Genomic DNA, 20,283 nt, shown 5'->3' with positions numbered 1-20,283 from the left:
AGCACTGGGAGTGGAAAGACGAGCAGGAGTGGAGAGACGAGAGTCAGGCTCCAGTCAGTAAGCGCCGCTTGTCACAGGTGCGTCACTAGCCCAGGTTCAGGGGAGAGGAGAAGCACGCCTCACCACCGTGACAATTTTCTGCAGCAGCTAACTGTGAGCTTAGGGCATAGAATGGAGGCACAGAGGAGTGCTTGGCATGACCAGACACTCAGCACCGCTTACGACAGACCTGCACCAGCCTGCACAGGCAGATGGGGCCCGCTGCATGCCGCAGTTAGGAACAGCGCCGTACTCAGAAGGATCAGGCTGTGTGCCTCACCAGCTGCTGGAGGATGTCAGCAGAAGGGAACAGGACACTCTGGGGGAATAGTATATTTCAGCCGTGGGACAGGATATATCCAGTTGGAGCGGGAGCAACACAAATGTCCTCATGCCATCTTGGGCCATTCCCCCTCACCAGTGTATTTTTAAAGAATACCACAGGAAAAAGGAAACTGAGAAATCGTAACAAAAATAACCATGTGAAATGTAAGGGTGCTGTCGTGGAGACTCCTTAGAAAGCAAAGAATGATGACCAAAAGAATCGTCTTGGGGGTTGGGTCATTGACTACAGCGTCGAGAAGCTTGCGGTCGAAGGCCATATCCTCACTAGCTGACAATTCAGATCTATAATGTATGAAGCTTTTTTGCTCTGCAAATTTGTTCTACTGATGCAACACCCTTTTCAGCCCAAGATGAGGAAACTGCTCTGGTTGACTAGACTTTTATTTGTAAGGGGGATATTTTTCCCTCTGTCTTTGCAAGCTTCTGGCCCCTCTAATCCATCATGGAATAGAATTTATTATTGGGACCTGCAAACAAAATAAAAATATTTTATATCCTTCCATGATCATTTTTTGGGGAGAGAAGGATAATGTCTTGAGACCTAAGGAATGGTATCCCCGTTCAGGTAAAAAAAAAGTGGTCTAGTTTAAATATAATTCTATCTAGGACTCTGATTCATAGTTCTTGTATTGATGATGCCTGTAACTCACAGACCATACGAACAAATGTTGTTGCTACTAAAAAAAAAAATAAAAAAAAAAGTTTTTAGGGTCAAATTTTTAAGTGAGATGGCATTAAATATGTTTGAAGGGTTCAGATGACCACATTAAGGGAAGCACACAAATTGGTTATCCTAGGCCAAATTCACTCCATGGCTTTGATAAATCTGGCACATAAAGATTGTCTATTATTCTATCCTTATACAAGGTTACTTAGTCTTTGTCCACACTATGGCCATTCAGCCAGTGAATATCCTCTTGCAGCTGAGCATCACTGAATACTTCGGCGGTATGGCCGTGCAGACATACTTTCTGCAGGCAGAATTCCGCTGTGGCAATTTCACACTGAACAGAGCAGCAGAATCCTACTGAAAACAATAGGACTCTGTTGCATGTGGAATTCTGCTGGCATAATGTCCACAGTGGACGAGCCCAAAGTATGTTAGTGGATAGTCTTAAATAAAAAAAATAAAATAAAAAAAACCACCATGGACAAAAAAACTAAGATCTAGGGGGTTAAAAGTCGTCCCCACACCAGGACATACATTTGCTAAACCTTAGAGTAGATGAAAGAGGTTGTGGATTTTCTACTCTGAAAAACAGTGTGGATTTTTCAACTTCCATGCAACTAAATGCAGGTTTTGAACCTGATGGTAGGAGGCTGGGTTCACACTACGATTTGAACTACGGTTGCCGTATACGGCTGGGAGGAGGGGTGGGCGGGGCTTAATCACGGCGCCTGCACTCAGCCGTATTCGGGAACCTTGGTAATGAATGTCTATGAGCCGACCGGAGTGAACCGCAGCCTCCGGTCGGCTGCTTTTTCGGCCGTATGCGGTTTCCCGACCGCAGGCAAAAAACTTGGTCGGAGGCTGCGGTTCACTCCGGTCGGCTCATAGATATACATGAACTACAGTTCCCGAATACGGCTGAGTGCGGGCGCCGTGATTAAGCCCCTCCCACCACTCCTCCCAGCCGTATACGAGAACCGTAGTTAAAATCGTAGTGTGAACCCAGCCTTAGAAGGTCTGGAAGAGCAAAGAATAGGATTGGCATGTCCTGAGAGGGAGCTTTTAGTAGAGGAAACCAACCCTGCTTTGGCCATGGTGGTACCACCAGTATAAGAGAGCAATTTTGAGATTGGAATTTTCTTAGCACCCTGGGGATTAACAGTAGTGGAGGGAAAGCGTATGTTAGATCTACGGTACAATTCTAAATTTATGCATATACCGCTTGAGGTTGGTCTCTTGGATTAATTAAACATTTTTTTTACTTTGCAATTTTTCTTTAATGTGAGCAGATCTAAACTTGGAAGCCCACACTTACTATCATGTTGAATGCCCTAGGTGCTAATGTACATTCTGGTATCAGCAGCCAGGGACCCGCAAGTAATGGCGGATATCAGAGATCTCGCTGATGCCCGCCATTAGCCCCTTGGATGCCATGATCAATACAGATCACTGCATCTGTGGCAATGCTGACATTATATTGGGTGTTTTGGATCACCCCCGGCATCCGATCATCCAGCATGGCGGCTGGAGGTCCCCTCGCCTGCTCTGGCCGTCATCCCAGGCTCTTCTGCTCTGGTCTGACATCGAACAGACCAGAGCAGAAGATCGTCGATAATACTGATCAGTGCTAGCACTGAACATAATTAGCAATCAAATGATTAGTCCCCTATTAGACATAAAGTGTAAAATAAAAATAAGAAAAAAGTGAAGAATGTAGAATGGAAAATCATTTTACCCCAAAAAGCTTAAAAAAACAATAAATAAACCTATTTGGTAGCGCCGCGTGTGTAAATGCCAGAACTCTCAAAATATAATGTTAATGATCCCATACAGTGTACGGCGTGTAAAAAATAAATAAATAAATAAATCAAAAATAAAATAAAAATTTGATTTTTGGTCACATCACATTCCCCCAAAAAATCTATAAAAAGTGAATAAAAAGTCATAGCCACAAAAGTGGTACTAAATAAAGCTTCAGGACATGGTGCAAAAACTGAGTACTCATACATGCTAGTAAAATTTGAAAGTTAATAGGTGGTAAAAAAAAGGGCGATTTTAAACATACTTGCGTTTTTCATTTACTGTATATACTCTAGTATAGGCAGAGTTTTTCAGCATAATTTTTCATACTGAAAATGCTCCCCTCTGCTTATACTCGAGTGAACTCTCCGCCTGTCAATCCCTTCTCAGTGGTCTTCAACCTGCGGACCTCCAGATGTTGCAAAACTACAACTCCCAGCATGCCCGGACAGACCACTGCGGCCTTCGTCATCATCCAGACCCCCCCCTATTCGTTTTCTTCTCGCCTCCCCTCGGTGGGAAGGAAGGGTGAGCTGGTCCGGGCCATCTATGCTGCAGGGACCGTCCAGTGGGGAGGGTTAGTCGTTCCGGGATGTCCATTTTCACCGGGAGGCCCTCTTGTCCGCTCCGGGCCGGCCCCGGACTAGTGACGTTGCCTTGATGATGACGCACAGGGACGTTCGTGGGCAGGTATGTCTGCTGCGCACGGACGTCCCTGTGCGTCATCGTCAAGGCAACGTCACTAGCATGCTGGGAGTTGTAGTTTTGCAACAGCTGGAGGAACATTGGTTGTGCAACACCGAGAGTTTGTTACTTAAAGGGGTTCTCCGGTGCTTAGACATCTTATCCCCTATCCAAAGGATAGGGGATAAGATGCCTGATTCCAGGAGTCCCGCCGCTGGGGACCCCCGTGATCTTGCAAGCGGCACCCCGTTTGTAATCAGTCACCGGAGCGTGTTCGCTCTGGGTCTGATTACTGTCGATCACGGGGCCGGCGGCGTGTGACGTCACCCCTCCGCTCCCGTGTGACCTCGCGCTCCGCCCCTCAATAAAAGTCTATGGGAGGGGGCGTGGCAGCTATCACGCCCCCTCCCGTAGGCTTGCATTGAGGGGTGGAGCGTGAAATCACACTGGGGCGAAGGTGTGACTTCACACGCAGTCGGCCCTGTGGTCGCCGGTAATCAGACCCGGAGCGAACACGCTCCGGGGACTGATTACAAACTGGGTGCCGCGTGGAAGATCACGGGGGTCCCCAGCGGTGGGACTCCCCGCGATCAGGCATCTTATCCCCTATCCTTTGTATAGGGGATAAGATGTCTAAACACAGGAGAACCCCTTTAACTGTGTTTCGCAACTAGTGTGCCTCCAGCTGTTGCAAAACTTTAACTCCCTGCATGTACAGTCTGCATGCTGGGAGTTGTAGGTTTGCAACAGCTGGAGGCACACTGCTACAACTCCCTGCATGCCCTTTGGTGGTCTGTGTATGCTGGGAGTTGTAGTTATGCAACAGCTGGATGCACACTTTTTTGTAGAAAAAATGTGCCTCCAGCTGTTGCATAACTACAACCCCCAGCATGCACAGTCTACCAAAGGGCATGCTGGGAGTTATAGTTGGAACTCCAGCTGTTGCAAACCTACAACTCCCAGCATGCCCTTTGGCCGTGCCTGCTGAGTTGTTGCTAAGCAACAGCAGGAGGTGAACAAGCCACACCTCCTGCTGTATCATGCCACCGAGACCGCAGCTGCTGCCTCCGCTCCTGCCGCGGGGACCGCCGCTCCTGAGGGGACCCCCGCCGGGCCAGGGAGAGGTAGGAGACCCCCGCTGGCCCTGATCGCCGCCCCGATCACCGCCCAGCAGGGCAGTGATTGGTCGGTCGTTCCGACCGATCAATCACGTGATCGTGTGGTGGCACCCGTGCCAACTTGCTCCTGCTAGATAAGGGTGAATGGGGCTGTCTCGGACCATTCACCCCTTTTTTTTTTTTTTTCCCGGGTCACCAGAAACCCGATTGACCCGGAATCGCCGCAAATTGCCGGTCAATTCAGACCAGCGATTTGCGGCGATTCCGGGTCAATCGGGTTTCTGGTAACCCGGAAAAAAAAAAAGGGTGAATGGTCCAAGACAGACCCATTCTCAGGAACCCCCCCCCCATGGGGTTTGCAGGTGGTGGCTGCTGAATGATTTCAGCAGGCAAACTGGTCCGGTCTCTGCAAAGTGAGCGGCAGGGACCGAAATTCCCACGGGCGTACAGGTATTCCCTGGGTCCTTAAGTACCAAAGAGCCAGGGTGTACCCATGCGCCCTGGGTCCTTAAGGGGTTAAGGCCAAAATGGGCCTGGTCCTTAACCCCTTGGGGACGGAGCCCATTGTAACCCTAAGGACGGGAGCATTTTTTGCAAATCTGACCACTGTCACTTTAAGCATTAATAACTCTGGGATGCTTTACTTTGATTAAATTTGATTCCGAGATTGTTTTTTTCGTGACATATTCTACTTTATGGTAGTGGTAAATTTTTGTCGATACTTGCATCATTTCTTGTGAAAATTCCAAAATTTGATGAAAATTTGAAAATGTTGCATTTTTCTAACTTTGAAGCTCTCTGCTTGTAAGGAAAATAGACATTCCAGATAAATTATATATTGATTCACATATACAATATATCTACTTTATATTTGCATCATAAAGTTGACATGTTTTTACTTTTGGAAGACATCAGAGGGCTTCAAAGTTCAGCAGCAATTTTCCAATTTTTCACAAAATTTTCAAATCAGAATTTTTCAGGGACCAGTTCAGGTTTGAAGTGGATTTGAAGGGCCTTCCTATTAGAAATACTCCACAAATGACCCAATTATAAAAACTGCACCCCTCAAAGTATCCAAAATGACATTCAGTAAGTTTAACCCTTTAGGTGTTTCTCAGGAATAGCAGCAAAGTGAAGGAGAAAATTCAAATCTTCATTTTTCTTGTAGACCCTTGTAGGAGAAAAAGCCTCCAAAAATTTGTAACCCAATTTCTCTCGAGTAAGGAAATACCTCATATGTGTATGTCAAGTGTTCGGCGGGCGCAGTAGAGGGCTCAGAAGGGATGGAGCAACAATGGGATTTTGGAGAGTGAATTTTGCTGAAATGTTTTTTGGGGGGCATGTCACATTTAGGAAGCCCCTATGGTGCCAGAACAGCAGAAAACCCCACATGGCATTCCATTTTGGAAACTACACCCTCAAGGCATGTAACAAGGGGTCCAGTGAGCCTTAACACCACGCAGGTGTTTGACGACTTTTCGTTAAAATCGGATGTGTAAATGAAGAAAAAGTTTTTCACTAAAGTGTAGTTTCTTCCCCAAATTTAACATTTTTACAAAGGGTTATGGGAGAGAATCCCCCCCCAAAATTTGTAACCCCATCTCTTCTGAGTATGGAAATACCCCATGTTAGGACGTAAAATGCACTGTGGGCGAAATACAATGCTCAGAAGAGGAGGAGCGCCATTGAGCTTTTGGAAAGAGAATTCGTTTGGAATGGTAGTCAGGGGCCATGTACGTTTACAAAGCCACCTGTGGTGCCAGAACAGTGGACCCCCCCACATGTGACCCAATCTTGGAAACTACACCCCTCACAGAATTTAATAAGGGGTGCAGTGAGTATCCTCACCCCACTGGTGTTTAACAGATCTTTGGAACAGTGGACTGTGCAAATGAAAAATAAAATTTTTCATTTTCACGGACCACTGTTCCAAAAATCTTACTGCTTACTGTACCCCTTATTACATTACACGAGGGGTGTAGTTTCCTAAATGGGGTCACATGTGGGGGGGGTCCATTGTTCTGGCACTATGGGGGCTTTGTAAACTTATGTGGCCTTCAATTCCGGACACATTTTCTCTTCAAAATCCCAATGGCGCTCCTTCTCTTCTGAGCATTGTAGTGCGCCTGCCGAGCACTTTACATCCACATATGGGTATGTTCTTACTCAGAGGAAATGGGGTTACAAATTTTGGGGGGCTTTTTTTCCTATTTTCCCTTGTGAAAATGAAAAATTTAAGGGAACACCAGCATTTTAGCATTTTTTATTTCATTTTTTTTTTAATTTCTTATCCAACTTTAACGAAAATTCGTCAAACACCTCTGGGGTGTAAATGCTCACTATACCCCTTGTTACGTTCAGTGGGGGGTGTAGTTTCCAAAATGGGGTCACATGTGGGTATTTATGTTTTTGCGTTTATGTCAGAACCACTGTAAATTCAGCCACCCCTGTGCAAATCAAGAATTTAGGCCTCAAATATACATGGTGCGCTCTCACTCCTGAGCCTTGTTGTGCGCCCGCAGAGTGTTTTACGCCCACATATGGGGTAATTCCGTACTCAGGAGAAATTGCGTTACTAATTTTGGGGGCTCTTTTTCCTTTTACTGCTTGTGAAAATAAAAAGTATGGGACAACACCAGCATGTTAGTGTAAAAAATAAATAAAAATGTTTACACTAACATGCTGGTGTAACCCCCAACTTTTCCTTTCCATAAGGGGTAAAAGGAGGAAAAGCCCCCCCAAAATTTGTAGTGCAATTTCTCCCGATTATGGAAATACCCCATATGTGGCCCTAAACTGTTCCCTTGAAATACGACAGGGCTCTGAAGTGAGAGAGCGCCATGCGCATTTGAGGACTAAATTAGGAATTGCATAGGGGTGGACATAGGGGTATTCTACGCCAGTGATTCCCAAACAGGGTGCCTCCTGCTGTTGCTTAACTCCTAGAATGCCTGGACAGTCAGTGGCTGTCCAGAAATGCTGGGAGTTGTTGTTTTGCAACAGCTGGAGGCTCCGTTTTGGAAACCCTGCCGTACAATACGTTTTTCATTTTTATTGGGGGGGGGGGGGGCAGTGTAAGGGGGTGTATATGTAGTGTTTTACTCTTTATGATGTGTTAGTGTAGTGTTGTGTTTTTAGGGTACATTCGCACTGGCGTGTTACGGTGAGTTTCCCGCTAGGAGTTTGCGCTGCGGCGAAAAATTTGCCGCAGACCAAACTTGAAGCAGGAAACTTACTGTAAACCTGCCCGTGTGAATGTACCCTGTACGTTCACATGGGGGGACAAACCTCCAGCTGCTTCAAAACCACAACTCCCAGCATGCACTGACAGTGCATGCTGGGAGTTGTACTTTTGCAACAGCTGGAGGCACACTGGTTGGAAAACCTTCAGTTAGGTTCTGTTACCTAACAGTATTTTCCAACCAGTGTGCCTCTAGCTGTTGCAAAACTACAACTCCCAGCATGTACTAATCGCCGAAGGACATGCTGGAAGATGTAGTTATGTAACAGCTGGAGGTTATGCAACTACAACTCCCAGCATGGTGAGACAGCTGTTTGCTGTTTCAGCATGCTGGGATTTGCGGTTTTGCAACATCTGGAGGGCTACAGTTTATAGACCACTGCCCAGTGATCTCCAAACTGTGACCCTTCAGATGTTGCAAAACTACAAATCCCAGCATGTCTAGATAGCAAAGAGCTGTTTGAGCATGCTAGGAGTTGTAGTTTTGCAAGGTCTGGAGGGATACAGTTTAGAGACCACTATATAGTGGTCTCAAACTGCAGTCCTCCAGCTGTTGCAAAACTACATATTCCAGCATGCCCAAACAGCTGTCTCACCATGCTGGGAGTTGTAGTTTTGCAACATCTGGAGGGCTACAGTCTGACTGTAGCCCTCCAGATGTTGCTAGGCAACTTACCGGCTTCTGTAGGATCCAGGGAGCCGTCCTCTTCTGCCGCCCACGCCGATCACCGTCGCCCGCAGCCTCCGGAGGGGTAAGTGGACCTTCGGTGTTGGGTCCCCGTCGTTTTCCCCGTCCTGCCCCGCCTATTGTGGGTGGGCAGGACGGGGAAAACTAAAGTAAACCCCTTTGTCGCGTCTAGACCACAAATAGCAGGGATAGGAGGGGTGGCACCCCTGCCACCTCACTCCTATCACTGTATGGGGATCGTAGTTGTCTTAGACAACCGCGATCCCCCTTCTATTCCGGGTCACCATAGACCCGTAATGTGAATTCACTTGCGATTTGCGCCGATCGCCGACATGGGGGGGGGGGGGGGGGGGTCTAATGGGCATTTGCACGGGGTGCCTGCTGATGGATATCAGCAGTCACCTCTGTCCGGTCCCCGCCCGGCGGGGACCGAAATTCCCACGGGCGTATGTATTCCCCCCTCGTCCTTAAGTACCAGGACGCAAGTGCGTATGCATACGCCCTTCGTCCCCAACAGGTTAAGGGGTTAAAACTTGTTGTTGTGTGAAAACCTGTTAACTCTTAAGGCATATCATACAGCTTAAACTGCCATTCTGCGTTTACATGGCCTCTGGACCAGTATGTCCTCGGTAGCCCCATGTTTTCCCATAATTGGTAATCGCTATCATCTGATACTGAGACCGATGTACTCCATTCCTCAGATTGGGCACAGAATGCTGTATGCTGCACAGAACTCTGCGATCAGACATCTTCTTCCCTTTCCTTCTTCTTTCCTTTGGATAGGGGATAAGATGTCTAAGGGCGCAATACCCCTTTTAACCCCTTCCCGACCTATGACATACCTGTACGTCATGGGTGGCAAGGTGTTCCCGACCCATGACATACAGGTACGTCATGAACATTACTGCCGCTACTCGCGGCATCCCGCAGCGCCTGGAAAGATGGTGGCTATCACTGATAGCCAGCCATCTTACCGTGCGACCACGGGGGGTTTCATCCCCCACCCCCCCCCCCCAGCGATCGCTGCTATCAGCTGGTCAAATATGACTAGCTGATAGCAGCGTTTCGCTATGAAAATACTTAGCAGCGCGGTGTGTGAGTCCCGATCACGGGGATCGGGACACACACCGCTCTGCTAAGTGTCCCTGACCCGTCCCCCGGCGTCACTTACCCGTCCGAGCGGTGTCCCGAGCGGTCCCGGCGGTCCCGGCGTCCTCCATGCGGTCCCGGCTGCGCTGCGTCCCGGAGGTGAGTTTGCAGCAGCAGTGCGGCATCTTCATTGGCAGCAGTGAGATTGCCGTAAAGCGATCTCACTGCTGCCTCTGGGAGTTTAAAAACTGCAACTCCCAGCATGCCCAGACAGCCTTTGGCTTTCTGGGCATGCTGGGAGTTGTAGTTTTGCAACATCTGGAGGCCCACAGTTTGGAGACCACTGTATAATGGTCTCCAATCTGTGCTCTTCCAGATGTTGCAAAACTACAAATCTCAGCATGCTCAGTCTGTCCAGGCATGCTGGGAGTTGTAGTTCTCTAACATCTGGAAAAGCACAGATTGGAGACCATTATACAGTGGTCTCCAAACTGTGGACCTCCAGATGTTGCAAAACTACAACTCCCAGCATGCCCAGACTGCCCAAGCATGCTGGAAGTTGTAGTTCGGCAACATCTGATCCTTCAGATATTGCCGAACTACAACTTCCAGCATGCCTGGGCAGTCTGGGCATGCTGGGAGTTGTAGTTTTGCAACAACTGGAGGCACACTAGTTGGGAAACATTGTCCGTTTCCTACCTCAGTGCCTCCAGCTGTTGCAATTGTTGCAAAACTATAACTCCCAGCATGCACTGACAGACCATGCATGCTGGGAGTTGTAGTTTTGCAACAGCTGAAGGCACACTGGTTTGGAAACACTAAGTTTGGTTGCAAAACACTTGAAAGTTTATTACTTAACTTAGTGTTTCCAAATCAGTGTGCCTCCAGATGTTGAAAAACTACAACTCCCAGCATGGACGGACAGCCAAAGGGCATGCTCGGAGTTTGCAACAGCTGGATGTTTGCCCCCTACCCCAAATGTGAATGTACAGGGTACACTCACATGGGCGGAGGTTTACAGTGAGTGCTGCAAGTTTGAGATGGCGCAAATTTTGCACTGCAGCTCAAACTTCCAGCGGCAAACTTGCTGTGAACCTCTGCCCATGTGACTGTACCCTAAAAACACTACACTACACTGACACTAACCTAAAATAAAAAGTAAAAAACACTACATATACACATACCCCTACACAGCCCCCCTCCCCTCCCCAAAAAAATGAAAAACGTCTGGTACGCTACTGTTTCCAAAACGGAGCCTCCAGCTGTTGCAAAATAACTCCCAGTATTGCCGGACAGCCATTGACTGTCCAGGCATGCTGGGAGTTTTGCAACAGCTGGAGGCACCCTGTTAGGGGTATTCTATGCCAATGATTCCCAATGTCCACCCCTATGCAAATCCCTAATTCAGGCCTCAAATGCGCATGGCGCTCTCTCACTTTGGAGCCCTGTCGTATTTCAGGGCAACAGTTTTGGGACACATATGGGGTATCGCCGTACTCGGGAGAAATTGCCTTACAAATTTTGGGGGGCTTTTTCTTCTTTAACCCCTTATGAAAAGGTGAAGTTGGGGTCTACACCAGCATGTTAGTGTAAAAAAATAAATTTTTTACACTGACATGCTGGTGTTGCCCTTTACTTTTCATTTTCACAAGAAGTAAAAGGGGAAAAAAGACCCCCAAAATTTGTAACGCAATTTCTCCCGACTACGGAGATACCCCATATGTGGGCGCAAAGTGCTCTGGGGGCGCACAACAAGGCCTAGAAGGGAGAGTGCGCCATGTACATTTGAGGCGATTTGCACAGGGGTGGCTGATTGTTACAGCAGTTCTGACAAACGCAAAACAATAAATATCCATATGTGACCCCATTTTGGAAACTACACCCCTCACGGAATGTAATAAGGGGTGCAGTGAGCATTTACACCCCACTGGTGTATGACAGATTTTTGGAACAGTGGTCTGTGAACATGAAAAATAAAATTTTTGATTTGCACAGTCCACTGTTTCAAATATCTGTCAAACGCCAGTGGGGTGTAAATGCTCACTGCACCCCTTATTACATTCCGTGAGGGGTGTAGTTTCCAAAATGGGGTCACATGTGGGGGGGGGTCCACTGTTCTGGCACCATAGGGGCTTCCTAAATGGGACATGCCCCCCAAAAACCCTTTCAGAAAAACTCACTCTCCAAAATCCCATTGTCGCTCCTTCCCTTCTGAGCCCTCTACTGCACCCGCCGAACACTTTACATACACATATGAGGTATTTCCTTACTCGAGAGAAATTGGGTTACAAATTTTAGGGTGATTTCTCTCCTTTTACCCCTTGTAAAAATTAAAAAATTGGGTCTACAAGAAAATGTGAGTGTAAAAAATGAAGATTTAGAATTTTCCCCTTCACTTTGCTGTTATTCCTGTGAAACACCTAAAGGGTTAAAACACTTACTGAATGTCCTTTTGAATACTTTGGGGGGTGCAGTTTTTATAATGGGGTCATTTATGGGGTATTTCTAATATGAAGACCCTTAAAATCCACTTCCAACCTGAACTGGGCCCTGAAAAATTACTATTTTGAAAATCTTGAGAAAAATTGGAAAATTGCTGCTGAACTTTGAAGCCCTCTGGTGCCCTCCAAAAGTAAAAACTTGTCAATTTTTTTATGCAAACACAAAGTAGACATATTGTATATGTGAATCAATATGTAATTTATTTGGAATATCCATTTTCCTTTCAAGCAGAGACTTTCAAAGTTAGAAAAATGCTAAATTTTCAAAATTTTCATGAAATGTTTAGATTTTTTACCAAGAAAGGATACAAATATCAGTGAAATTTTACCAATAACATAAAGTAGAATATGTCACGAAAAAAACAATCTCGGAATCAGAATGATAAGTAAAAGCATTCCAAAGTTATTAATGTTTAAAGTGACAGTGGTCAGATTTTCAAAAAATGCCCAGGTCATGAAGGTGAAAATGGGCTGGGTCATGAAGGGGTTAAAGGGGTACTCCCATGGAAAACTTTTTTTTTTTTTTTTTTAAATCAACTGGTGCCAGAAAGTTATACAGATATGTAAATCACTTCTATTAAAAAAATCTTAATCCTTCCAGTACTTTTTAGGGGCTGTATACTAAAAAGAGAAATCCAAAAAATAAATGCATTTCCTCTGATGTCATGACCACAGTGTTCTCTGCTGACCTCCGCTGTCCATTTTAGGAACTGTCCAGAGCTGCATATGTTTGCTATGGGGATTTTCTCCTGCTCTGGACAGTTCCGAAAATGGTCAGCAGAGAGCACTGTGGTCATGACATCAGAGAAAATGCATTTCTTTTTTGGATTTCTCTTTTTAGTATACAGCCCCTAAAAAGTACTGGAAGGATTAAGATTTTTTAATAGCAGTGATTTACAAATCTGTTAAACTTTCTTGCACCAGTTGATAAAAAAAAAAAATAATAATAATTCCACGGGAGTACCCCTTTAATGACTTAATGCACATCTGTGCTTTGGAAAGAAGTCTTCCTTTCTGCTAAACCTCCTGGTAACTTATCCTGAATGCACCTTGTTTCTGGTACATCTTCCATATTTAAAGAGGCTGTAATGGTTCTGATAAGCTCCTCAGTGTCTTTTACATAAAAGAAAAAATTCTTAAAGGGGTTATCCAGGAATAAAAAAATTTTTTCTATATTAATTGGCTCCAGAAAGTTAAACAGATTTGTAAATTTTTTTCCTCCCAATGTATATTTTGAGTCTCTTTAATAATATACAGGTTTCATATATATAGTTTGCACTCAATTTATAACTGTTATAGGTGCTTAATAATTTATGATTTTATACCTGTTATGTTTAGCAGAGGGGCGCCTCAACTTTTGGAACGGACAGGGTTAATCCCTGTCATAAGATAGTTGTTTTACTCACCTGTTCCATTAGAAGGCTGGGATATATTCCCCCTCCCCTCTGCTTCCCACCATCCATCTGATGAAAGGTCACATGACCTGAAACGCGTCATGCTTGGCGCTGATTCCTGGAATTTTAAATGTTTCTCTCTCCATGTCGATGATTTTACGTGGTTCCAATAAAGGTGAAGTTTCATTATCGCTGGCATTTACCTGCTTTCTTCGTAGACTTGTAAATTACTTCTATTAAAAAATCTTAATCCTTTCAGTACTTATGCGCTTCTGAAGTTAAGGTTGTTCTTTTCTGTCTAAGTGCTCTCTGATGACACGTGTCTCGGGAACCACCCAGTTTAGAAGCAAATCCCCATAGCAAACCTCTTCTAAACTGGGCGGTTCCCGAGACACGTGTCATCAGGCAGGGCCAGAATGGGAACATAAATAGGCATTTTAGAATAAGCATATCATTTTTTTGGTGGGTGTCCGACTGCAGAGACCCCAACTGATCACCTTAGTTCAAGTGGCTCTCCAGCCGTTGTAAAGCTACAACTCCCATCATGCCTGGAGAGCCACAGATTGGAGTACATTGTCACCCATCATAACAACAGAATTTAGAAGCTCCAGCTCGGATTGGACAGTCGGAAGAATACACAATAGTATCAGTGACCTGATTGACATCTTCTCTGCAGAGTCTGACACCTGGACATCATTGGTTTCATCACATTGATAAATAATCCTCATCCTCTGTATGAAAATAATAATAATTATAACCCTGCCATACACTGTGCCCCTGAATATATCCCTGCCAGAAACACTGCCCCTGCCACACACTGTACCCATATCAATAATAATACTGACACATACTGTTTTTTCTTAATTCACGTGAATCCCTACCCTACACTGTCCATCTCCTCCAGACCCCTCTGTCCACCTCCTCCAGAGCCCTTTGTCTTTCTCCTGGCTTCTCTGTTATCCTCCTCCAGATTCCTCTGTCTTCCTCCTCCAGGCTCCTCTATCACACTTTATCCGCCCTCACCCCCAGCCCCTCAGACCCAAACATCTGTCTACTCACTCAAACACACACTCCCCTCAAAACCCTTATTGTTTCTACAGACTCCTCTTCCCCTCCCCCCCCCCCCCCCCCCCCAAGACATGCAAGTCTCTCAGAGTTCAGACTCATGCATGAGTACTAACTCTCATAGTGCAGCCTGGGCAATGACGAGCACAGCGCAGCTCCCTGCCGGTCACTCAGGCAGATGGGAGCGAGTGCTATGCACGCTGCATGGCGCACCTCCGCTTCATTAAACCATGCCTCCAGTGAGCAAGCTTTGAAAGAGGATTATGAAGGAAATACTGGATGAAAATGAAAAAGAAAAACTGCGGTGTGCAGGTAATGAATAGGTCAGCATACCAGCAGAATAATATTACGCAATGGAGATGGTGGCAGGTACTCTTTAAGTCCAGTGTATGTATGATAGATGTGTGTGGATGTGTGCATGATAATGTGTATATGATAGCCATACATAAACAAACACACACCTATCGTATATACATATATCATACGTATATCTATCTTAGATACATACTTGCTTAGATCTATCATACATAATTGCATACATACATCTATCATGCATGCACACATCGATAATTCATACATCTATTATGCATGCATACATCTATCATACATAATGCATACATCTATTATACATGCATGCACCAGTACAATCACCCTCCTTACCTGGTGATCACCACCACTCATCAGGGTCCGGGGATCAGGTCGGAGGCAACACAGACTATGCTGGCCATCACACCTTGCCCCCACTCGGCGCTGATGGGATTTGTCCAGGACACAAGGAATATTATTACACAGACAGTTGCTGGCTAGGAGCAGACATGCTTGCCTGTGCAGGGAGCATGTCTGCTCCCAACAGCCTCTGCAGCTCCCCGATCTCATGGGACTTTGGGGCCAGTGCTTGGGGCACGCCTCGCTGTCTTAAAGCTGCGGTGGCAATAATTATAGACCCAGGGCTATAGCCCCCTTAGCGCCCCTCCCAGCAACACCCCTGGCCAGATTTATCAAACACTGTGAGGGGGAAAAAAACTGCACAGCAACCAATCACAGCTCAGCTTTCACTTTACCAGAACTTGTTAAGAGGGAAAAGCTGAGCTGTGACTAGTTACTGTTGGAAAATCTTTCCAGTTTTTTTCCTCACACATTTTGATAAATCTGGCCTAAAATCGCTGCATTCTGGAGGTGGGATGTTAATCCAGGTCTATTCTTAATCTATAGTCTATTCTTATTGCCAGACTTAAAGTCAGGAAGGGTTTTGTACCCCCTAAAATGAGAGAAATTGGCTTTGCATTACGGAGTTAACACTGTATGGTACTAGGTGGAACACTATAGAGTCATAGGCTGAATTGGATGAACAAATATGTGTTTTTTCAGCCTTAATAACTATAAGCTAGGGTAGATTTACATAATGTTCTTTAGATATGACACCTACATGGGATAATATTGGGGATAGTGCTGTATGTATGGTTAGCAGAGAGTTACAGTTGTTGTTCTTATGTTCCAGGCATCCTGTGACCAAAACGCATAGTGGGAATTTTATAGTAGCTGTCAAACAGGAGAAGGTTGATGTGCCCAGACCAAGTGGAGAAAAGGGCACAGTAGCTGAGGAAGAGGTAATAAAACATCTTTGAGAGTTTGATGTTACTTTTCTTTGTTTTGTTATGTGTTATTTTGGCACATAAGTATAATGCACTAAAATTACCTAAACAATGTATTCTGAATGTTTAGATTTTTTTTTAAGTTTTCTCTTCTCTATGTGCTTCTAGCCAGTGAAGAAGAGAGGATGGCCCAAAGGGAAGAAAAGGAAAAAAATCTTGCCTAATGGGCCAAAAGCACCGGTTACTGGTTATGTGAGGTTTCTGAATGAACGCAGAGAACAGATTCGAACACAACATCCTGATTTACCTTTCCCAGAGATAACTAAGATGCTAGGAGCAGAGTGGAGTACACTGCCAACGCAAGAAAAACAGGTATTTGATTGAAATGAGCATGGTGATACAGTCATGGCCATAAATGTTGGCTCCCCTGAAAAAAGGAGGGGAAAAAAAAGAAACATTGAATATAATGTCACATAGAGCTGGGCGGTGTGTATCACTGTATTTTTGTAAATTATGGCGGTTCCACTGTATTTACCAGCCCCCCCCCGGTTTATCAGACCAGCGCTGTGCTGTCCCCCACATCGGGGGACTGATCATATGTGACCCGTGGCCGCTGCTTCTCTTCCCCCCCCCCCCCCCCAAATAATTCAGCCGCTGCGCTGTACTGTACTATCCTGTGCCCGGGCTGCAAAAATAAACAAAATAAACTTTAACTCCCCTTCCTACGTTCCCCCGTTACCAGCCTCATGGTCCAGCGATGCGAGCCTCATGCTGCTTCCTGGGGATGGGAACGTCACAGAGCAGTCAGCCTATCACCAGCTGCAGCGATGTCCCGCCTTGGCCGGTGATAGGCTGAGCGCACTGTCATGTAAGAAGCCGGCATTTTACATGACAAGTGCGCTCAACCTATCACCGGCCGAGGCGGAACATTGCTGCGGCCGGTGATAGGCTGACTGCTCTCCATTCCCGTTCCCAGGAAGCAGGTGAGGCCGGTACCGAAGGGGAGTTTAAAGTTTATTTAGTTTATCTTTTGCAGCCTGGGCATAGGGATACAGCGTACAGTACAGAGTTCCAGCGCCGGCGGCCGCAACAAACAGGAGGAAGAGGAGGGCAGCGCTTGCGGGTGACATGTGATTAGTTCCCCCGATGGGGACAGCGCAGCGCTGGGCTGATAATTAATTGGGGGGGGGGGGGAGAAGCAGAACAGCACTCGCGGGTCACATGATTTGGGGGGGGCTGTTAAATACCATGGAACCACCACAAGTTACAAAAATACCGTGATACACAATTTTTGTCATACCGTCTAGCTTAACATAGCGCCACGAAAAGTTTACATGTCCTTAGATTGTTCTTCAGAGTCTGCTTCTCTGGCTATACGAGAGGGCCCGTTTTACTTGGTCAGGGTGAAAGCTGTCAAACTCTATATTTCTCTGACTACATTTTTTGGTGAAGTTTATATTCATGTCATTATTTTCAATATAGTTTGTAAATATATTGAAAGTCTTTTTCCCGTTCCATACAATCAATATGTCACCCAGATATCTGTAATACGAGAATATTTCTTTCAAGAAGGGATTTGTGCAGCAAAGACGGACAAAAAAATATTAGTGAACGTAGATGCGACAGGTGTCCCCATAGCTGCTCTGGTACATTGGGCATACAACCTGTCCTGAAAAATAAAGAAGTTATTCCCCAAGACTAGGCTCAAGGCTTCACAAATATTTCTTCTTTTTGAGCAGCCTCCAGAAACTCTTGGCTAGCACCATTTCTTGCGGGATCCTTGTATAAAGACTTACGACGTCTATTGACGTTAAATTAAAACTGCTCTGCCATGACAATGTTTCTATGGACAGGAGGAGATCGTCTGTTCCTTTACATGAAAGGATTTTCCTGAGCATCGGACGTAAGAGCCATTCAACATACTATGACAGTGGCTCTGTTATGGATCCGATGCTTGCCACTATGGGGCTCCTGAGGGATCTTTCATATTTTTGTAAGTTTTTTGGTTGCACTTCAATTATTATGCCTTCACCTGCAGTAGACTGTGCACCTTGTGGGAGAGTAAAATCCCCTTCTAAATTTATGCTGCTGTATGCACTGTCACTTTAATATTTATATACATATATGTATTTTTATTTTTTTTTAAACTTTTTATGTGATGTATATCTTCATTATCATGTTTACATATATGCACTAGTCACCTTTCTACATGGTATGATACACGTCATTTAGCACTGTCGTTATATGCAGAGTGGTAGATGCATATTCATACACTGGCATATTAACATTCACGTTATACATATAGTTCTTGTCGTTGATCACTTATATTTGTAATCAAATTTCATTACATGTCACCTTTTATACACTTTTACATATTTCTTTTTCATCTTTTATTAGATTCTTTTACACAGCTGTATGGTTTGACAAATTCCCAATAAGTATATATTATGTACTGTACTTTGATTTAATGTATTTATTGGCGTATAACACGCATTTTTTAGGCTAAAATTTTTAGCTTAAAGTCTATCTGCGTGTTATATGCCGATAAACTTGGTTGAAAAAATGCGCAGAAGCCGCTGCAGTTCAATGATTTAAAGCAGGCGCTTTAAATCCATGAACAGCAGCGGCTTTTGCGGAGCCAGAAACCTGCCGTCGCTGCCCGCTTCTCTGCCCCTTGCTATCCTGGGGTCCAGAGACCGCCACTGCCCCATTGCCTCCCCCATCCCCGGTTTTATAATTACAGTATCTGTTCCCGGGGTCCGCACTGCTTCTGGCCCGACACACAGTGACAGCTAAGGACGCCTACAGAGCCAGAAGCAGCGCAGACCCCGGGAACAGGTAATTATAAAACTGGGGATGGGGGAGGTAATGGTGCAGCGGCGCCGATAGCCAGGGGGAGAGAAGCTGCGACAGCAGGACTCTAGACCCCAGGAAAGGCAGGGGCAGAGAAGCGGGCAGGGACTGAGGTCTGACCCTGCAAAAGCCGCTGCTATCAGGGTATTCACATGCACACACACGCACCCTCATTTTACCAAGGCTATTTGGGTAAAACTTTTTTTACTCAAATAGCCTTGGAAAAATGAGGGTGTGTGGTATACCCCGATAAATACGGTAACAATGAATATTTTCTTCTGCATGGTGATGGATTTTTTTTTCACAATTGTTTGTTTTAGGTGTATTCACTTTTTTTCTGGCCAATATACTTACCTGTTTTGAGATTGTTTTGTGCATGTCTCCTTTTTATCTACTGCTATCCACCGGTAACTAATGGGTTAATGCTGCATGTTCTGCTCCAATTCTATCTGTAAGTGAAGTCCCTCTGTACATATCAGAAGTAATCACATGACCGGCCACTGTTGACCAGCGCATATCATCCCCCTTCTATGCCCAGTTTTCTCTTCGATCTCCTGCTCTGACAAGGTCCGCCCTGGACCCCCCGCAAAATCACAGATCTTATCCCCTATCCTTTGGATAGGGGATAAGATTTGTAGGAGCGGGGTACCCCTTTAATTAGCATAACTTACACTTGAGGCACGTGTCACGTCTCGACTACTCAGCTTTGAATTCTATCTGATCTCACAACTGCACCACTGGAGATTATATTAAACCTAATGGGGACAGAAAGAAAAAATTCTACCTAGAGGCACAGTAGAGCAAATACACACTTATCCTTCAATTTTCATTGTACAGTCAGCCAAATCACTTCACTTGCAGTCAATCCTTCGTTTTTCTTTATTCCAGAAAATAAAATCCATCTTTTTTGCACTGCAGCCAAAACCATAACCATATACTTATATACCATATACATCTACTATTATAAGCCATATTGTAAGAGCTATATGTCTGCAGTCCTCCTCATAGTACAGTAATCAGGATAGTATGTATCCAGAATCAGGAGGATTACCGTATATGCCGGCGTATAAGACGACCCCCAACTTTTACAGTTAAAATATAGAGTTTGGGATATACTGGCCATATAAGACTACCCCTCCTAGCTCGATGTACGGTACCTTGTAGTTCCCCCCCACATTAGGTAGGCATCATGTTCCCCCACATT

The 20,283-nt window shown here is 45.3% G+C and overlaps 1 protein-coding gene across 5 annotated transcripts in view; it reads left to right on the top strand.

The window, feature by feature from the left end:
- Positions 1–20,283, top strand: part of HMG20B (high mobility group 20B) — a 207,893-nt gene that overhangs the window by 83,711 nt on the left and 103,899 nt on the right. For all 5 annotated transcript variants that reach the window (XM_056571322.1, XM_056571312.1, XM_056571303.1 and 2 more), the window contains 2 exons: positions 16,133–16,241; positions 16,395–16,598. In XM_056571322.1, coding sequence (XP_056427297.1) covers positions 16,133–16,241; positions 16,395–16,598 — 313 coding nt within the window. The remainder of the gene's footprint in view (positions 1–16,132; positions 16,242–16,394; positions 16,599–20,283) is intronic.

Source organism: Hyla sarda, chromosome 1 (assembly GCF_029499605.1).
Source record: "Hyla sarda isolate aHylSar1 chromosome 1, aHylSar1.hap1, whole genome shotgun sequence".
Taxonomy (NCBI): domain Eukaryota; kingdom Metazoa; phylum Chordata; class Amphibia; order Anura; family Hylidae; genus Hyla; species Hyla sarda.
The sequence above is the reverse complement of the archived record's forward strand: the minus strand, read 5'-3'. Positions and strand labels throughout refer to the sequence as shown.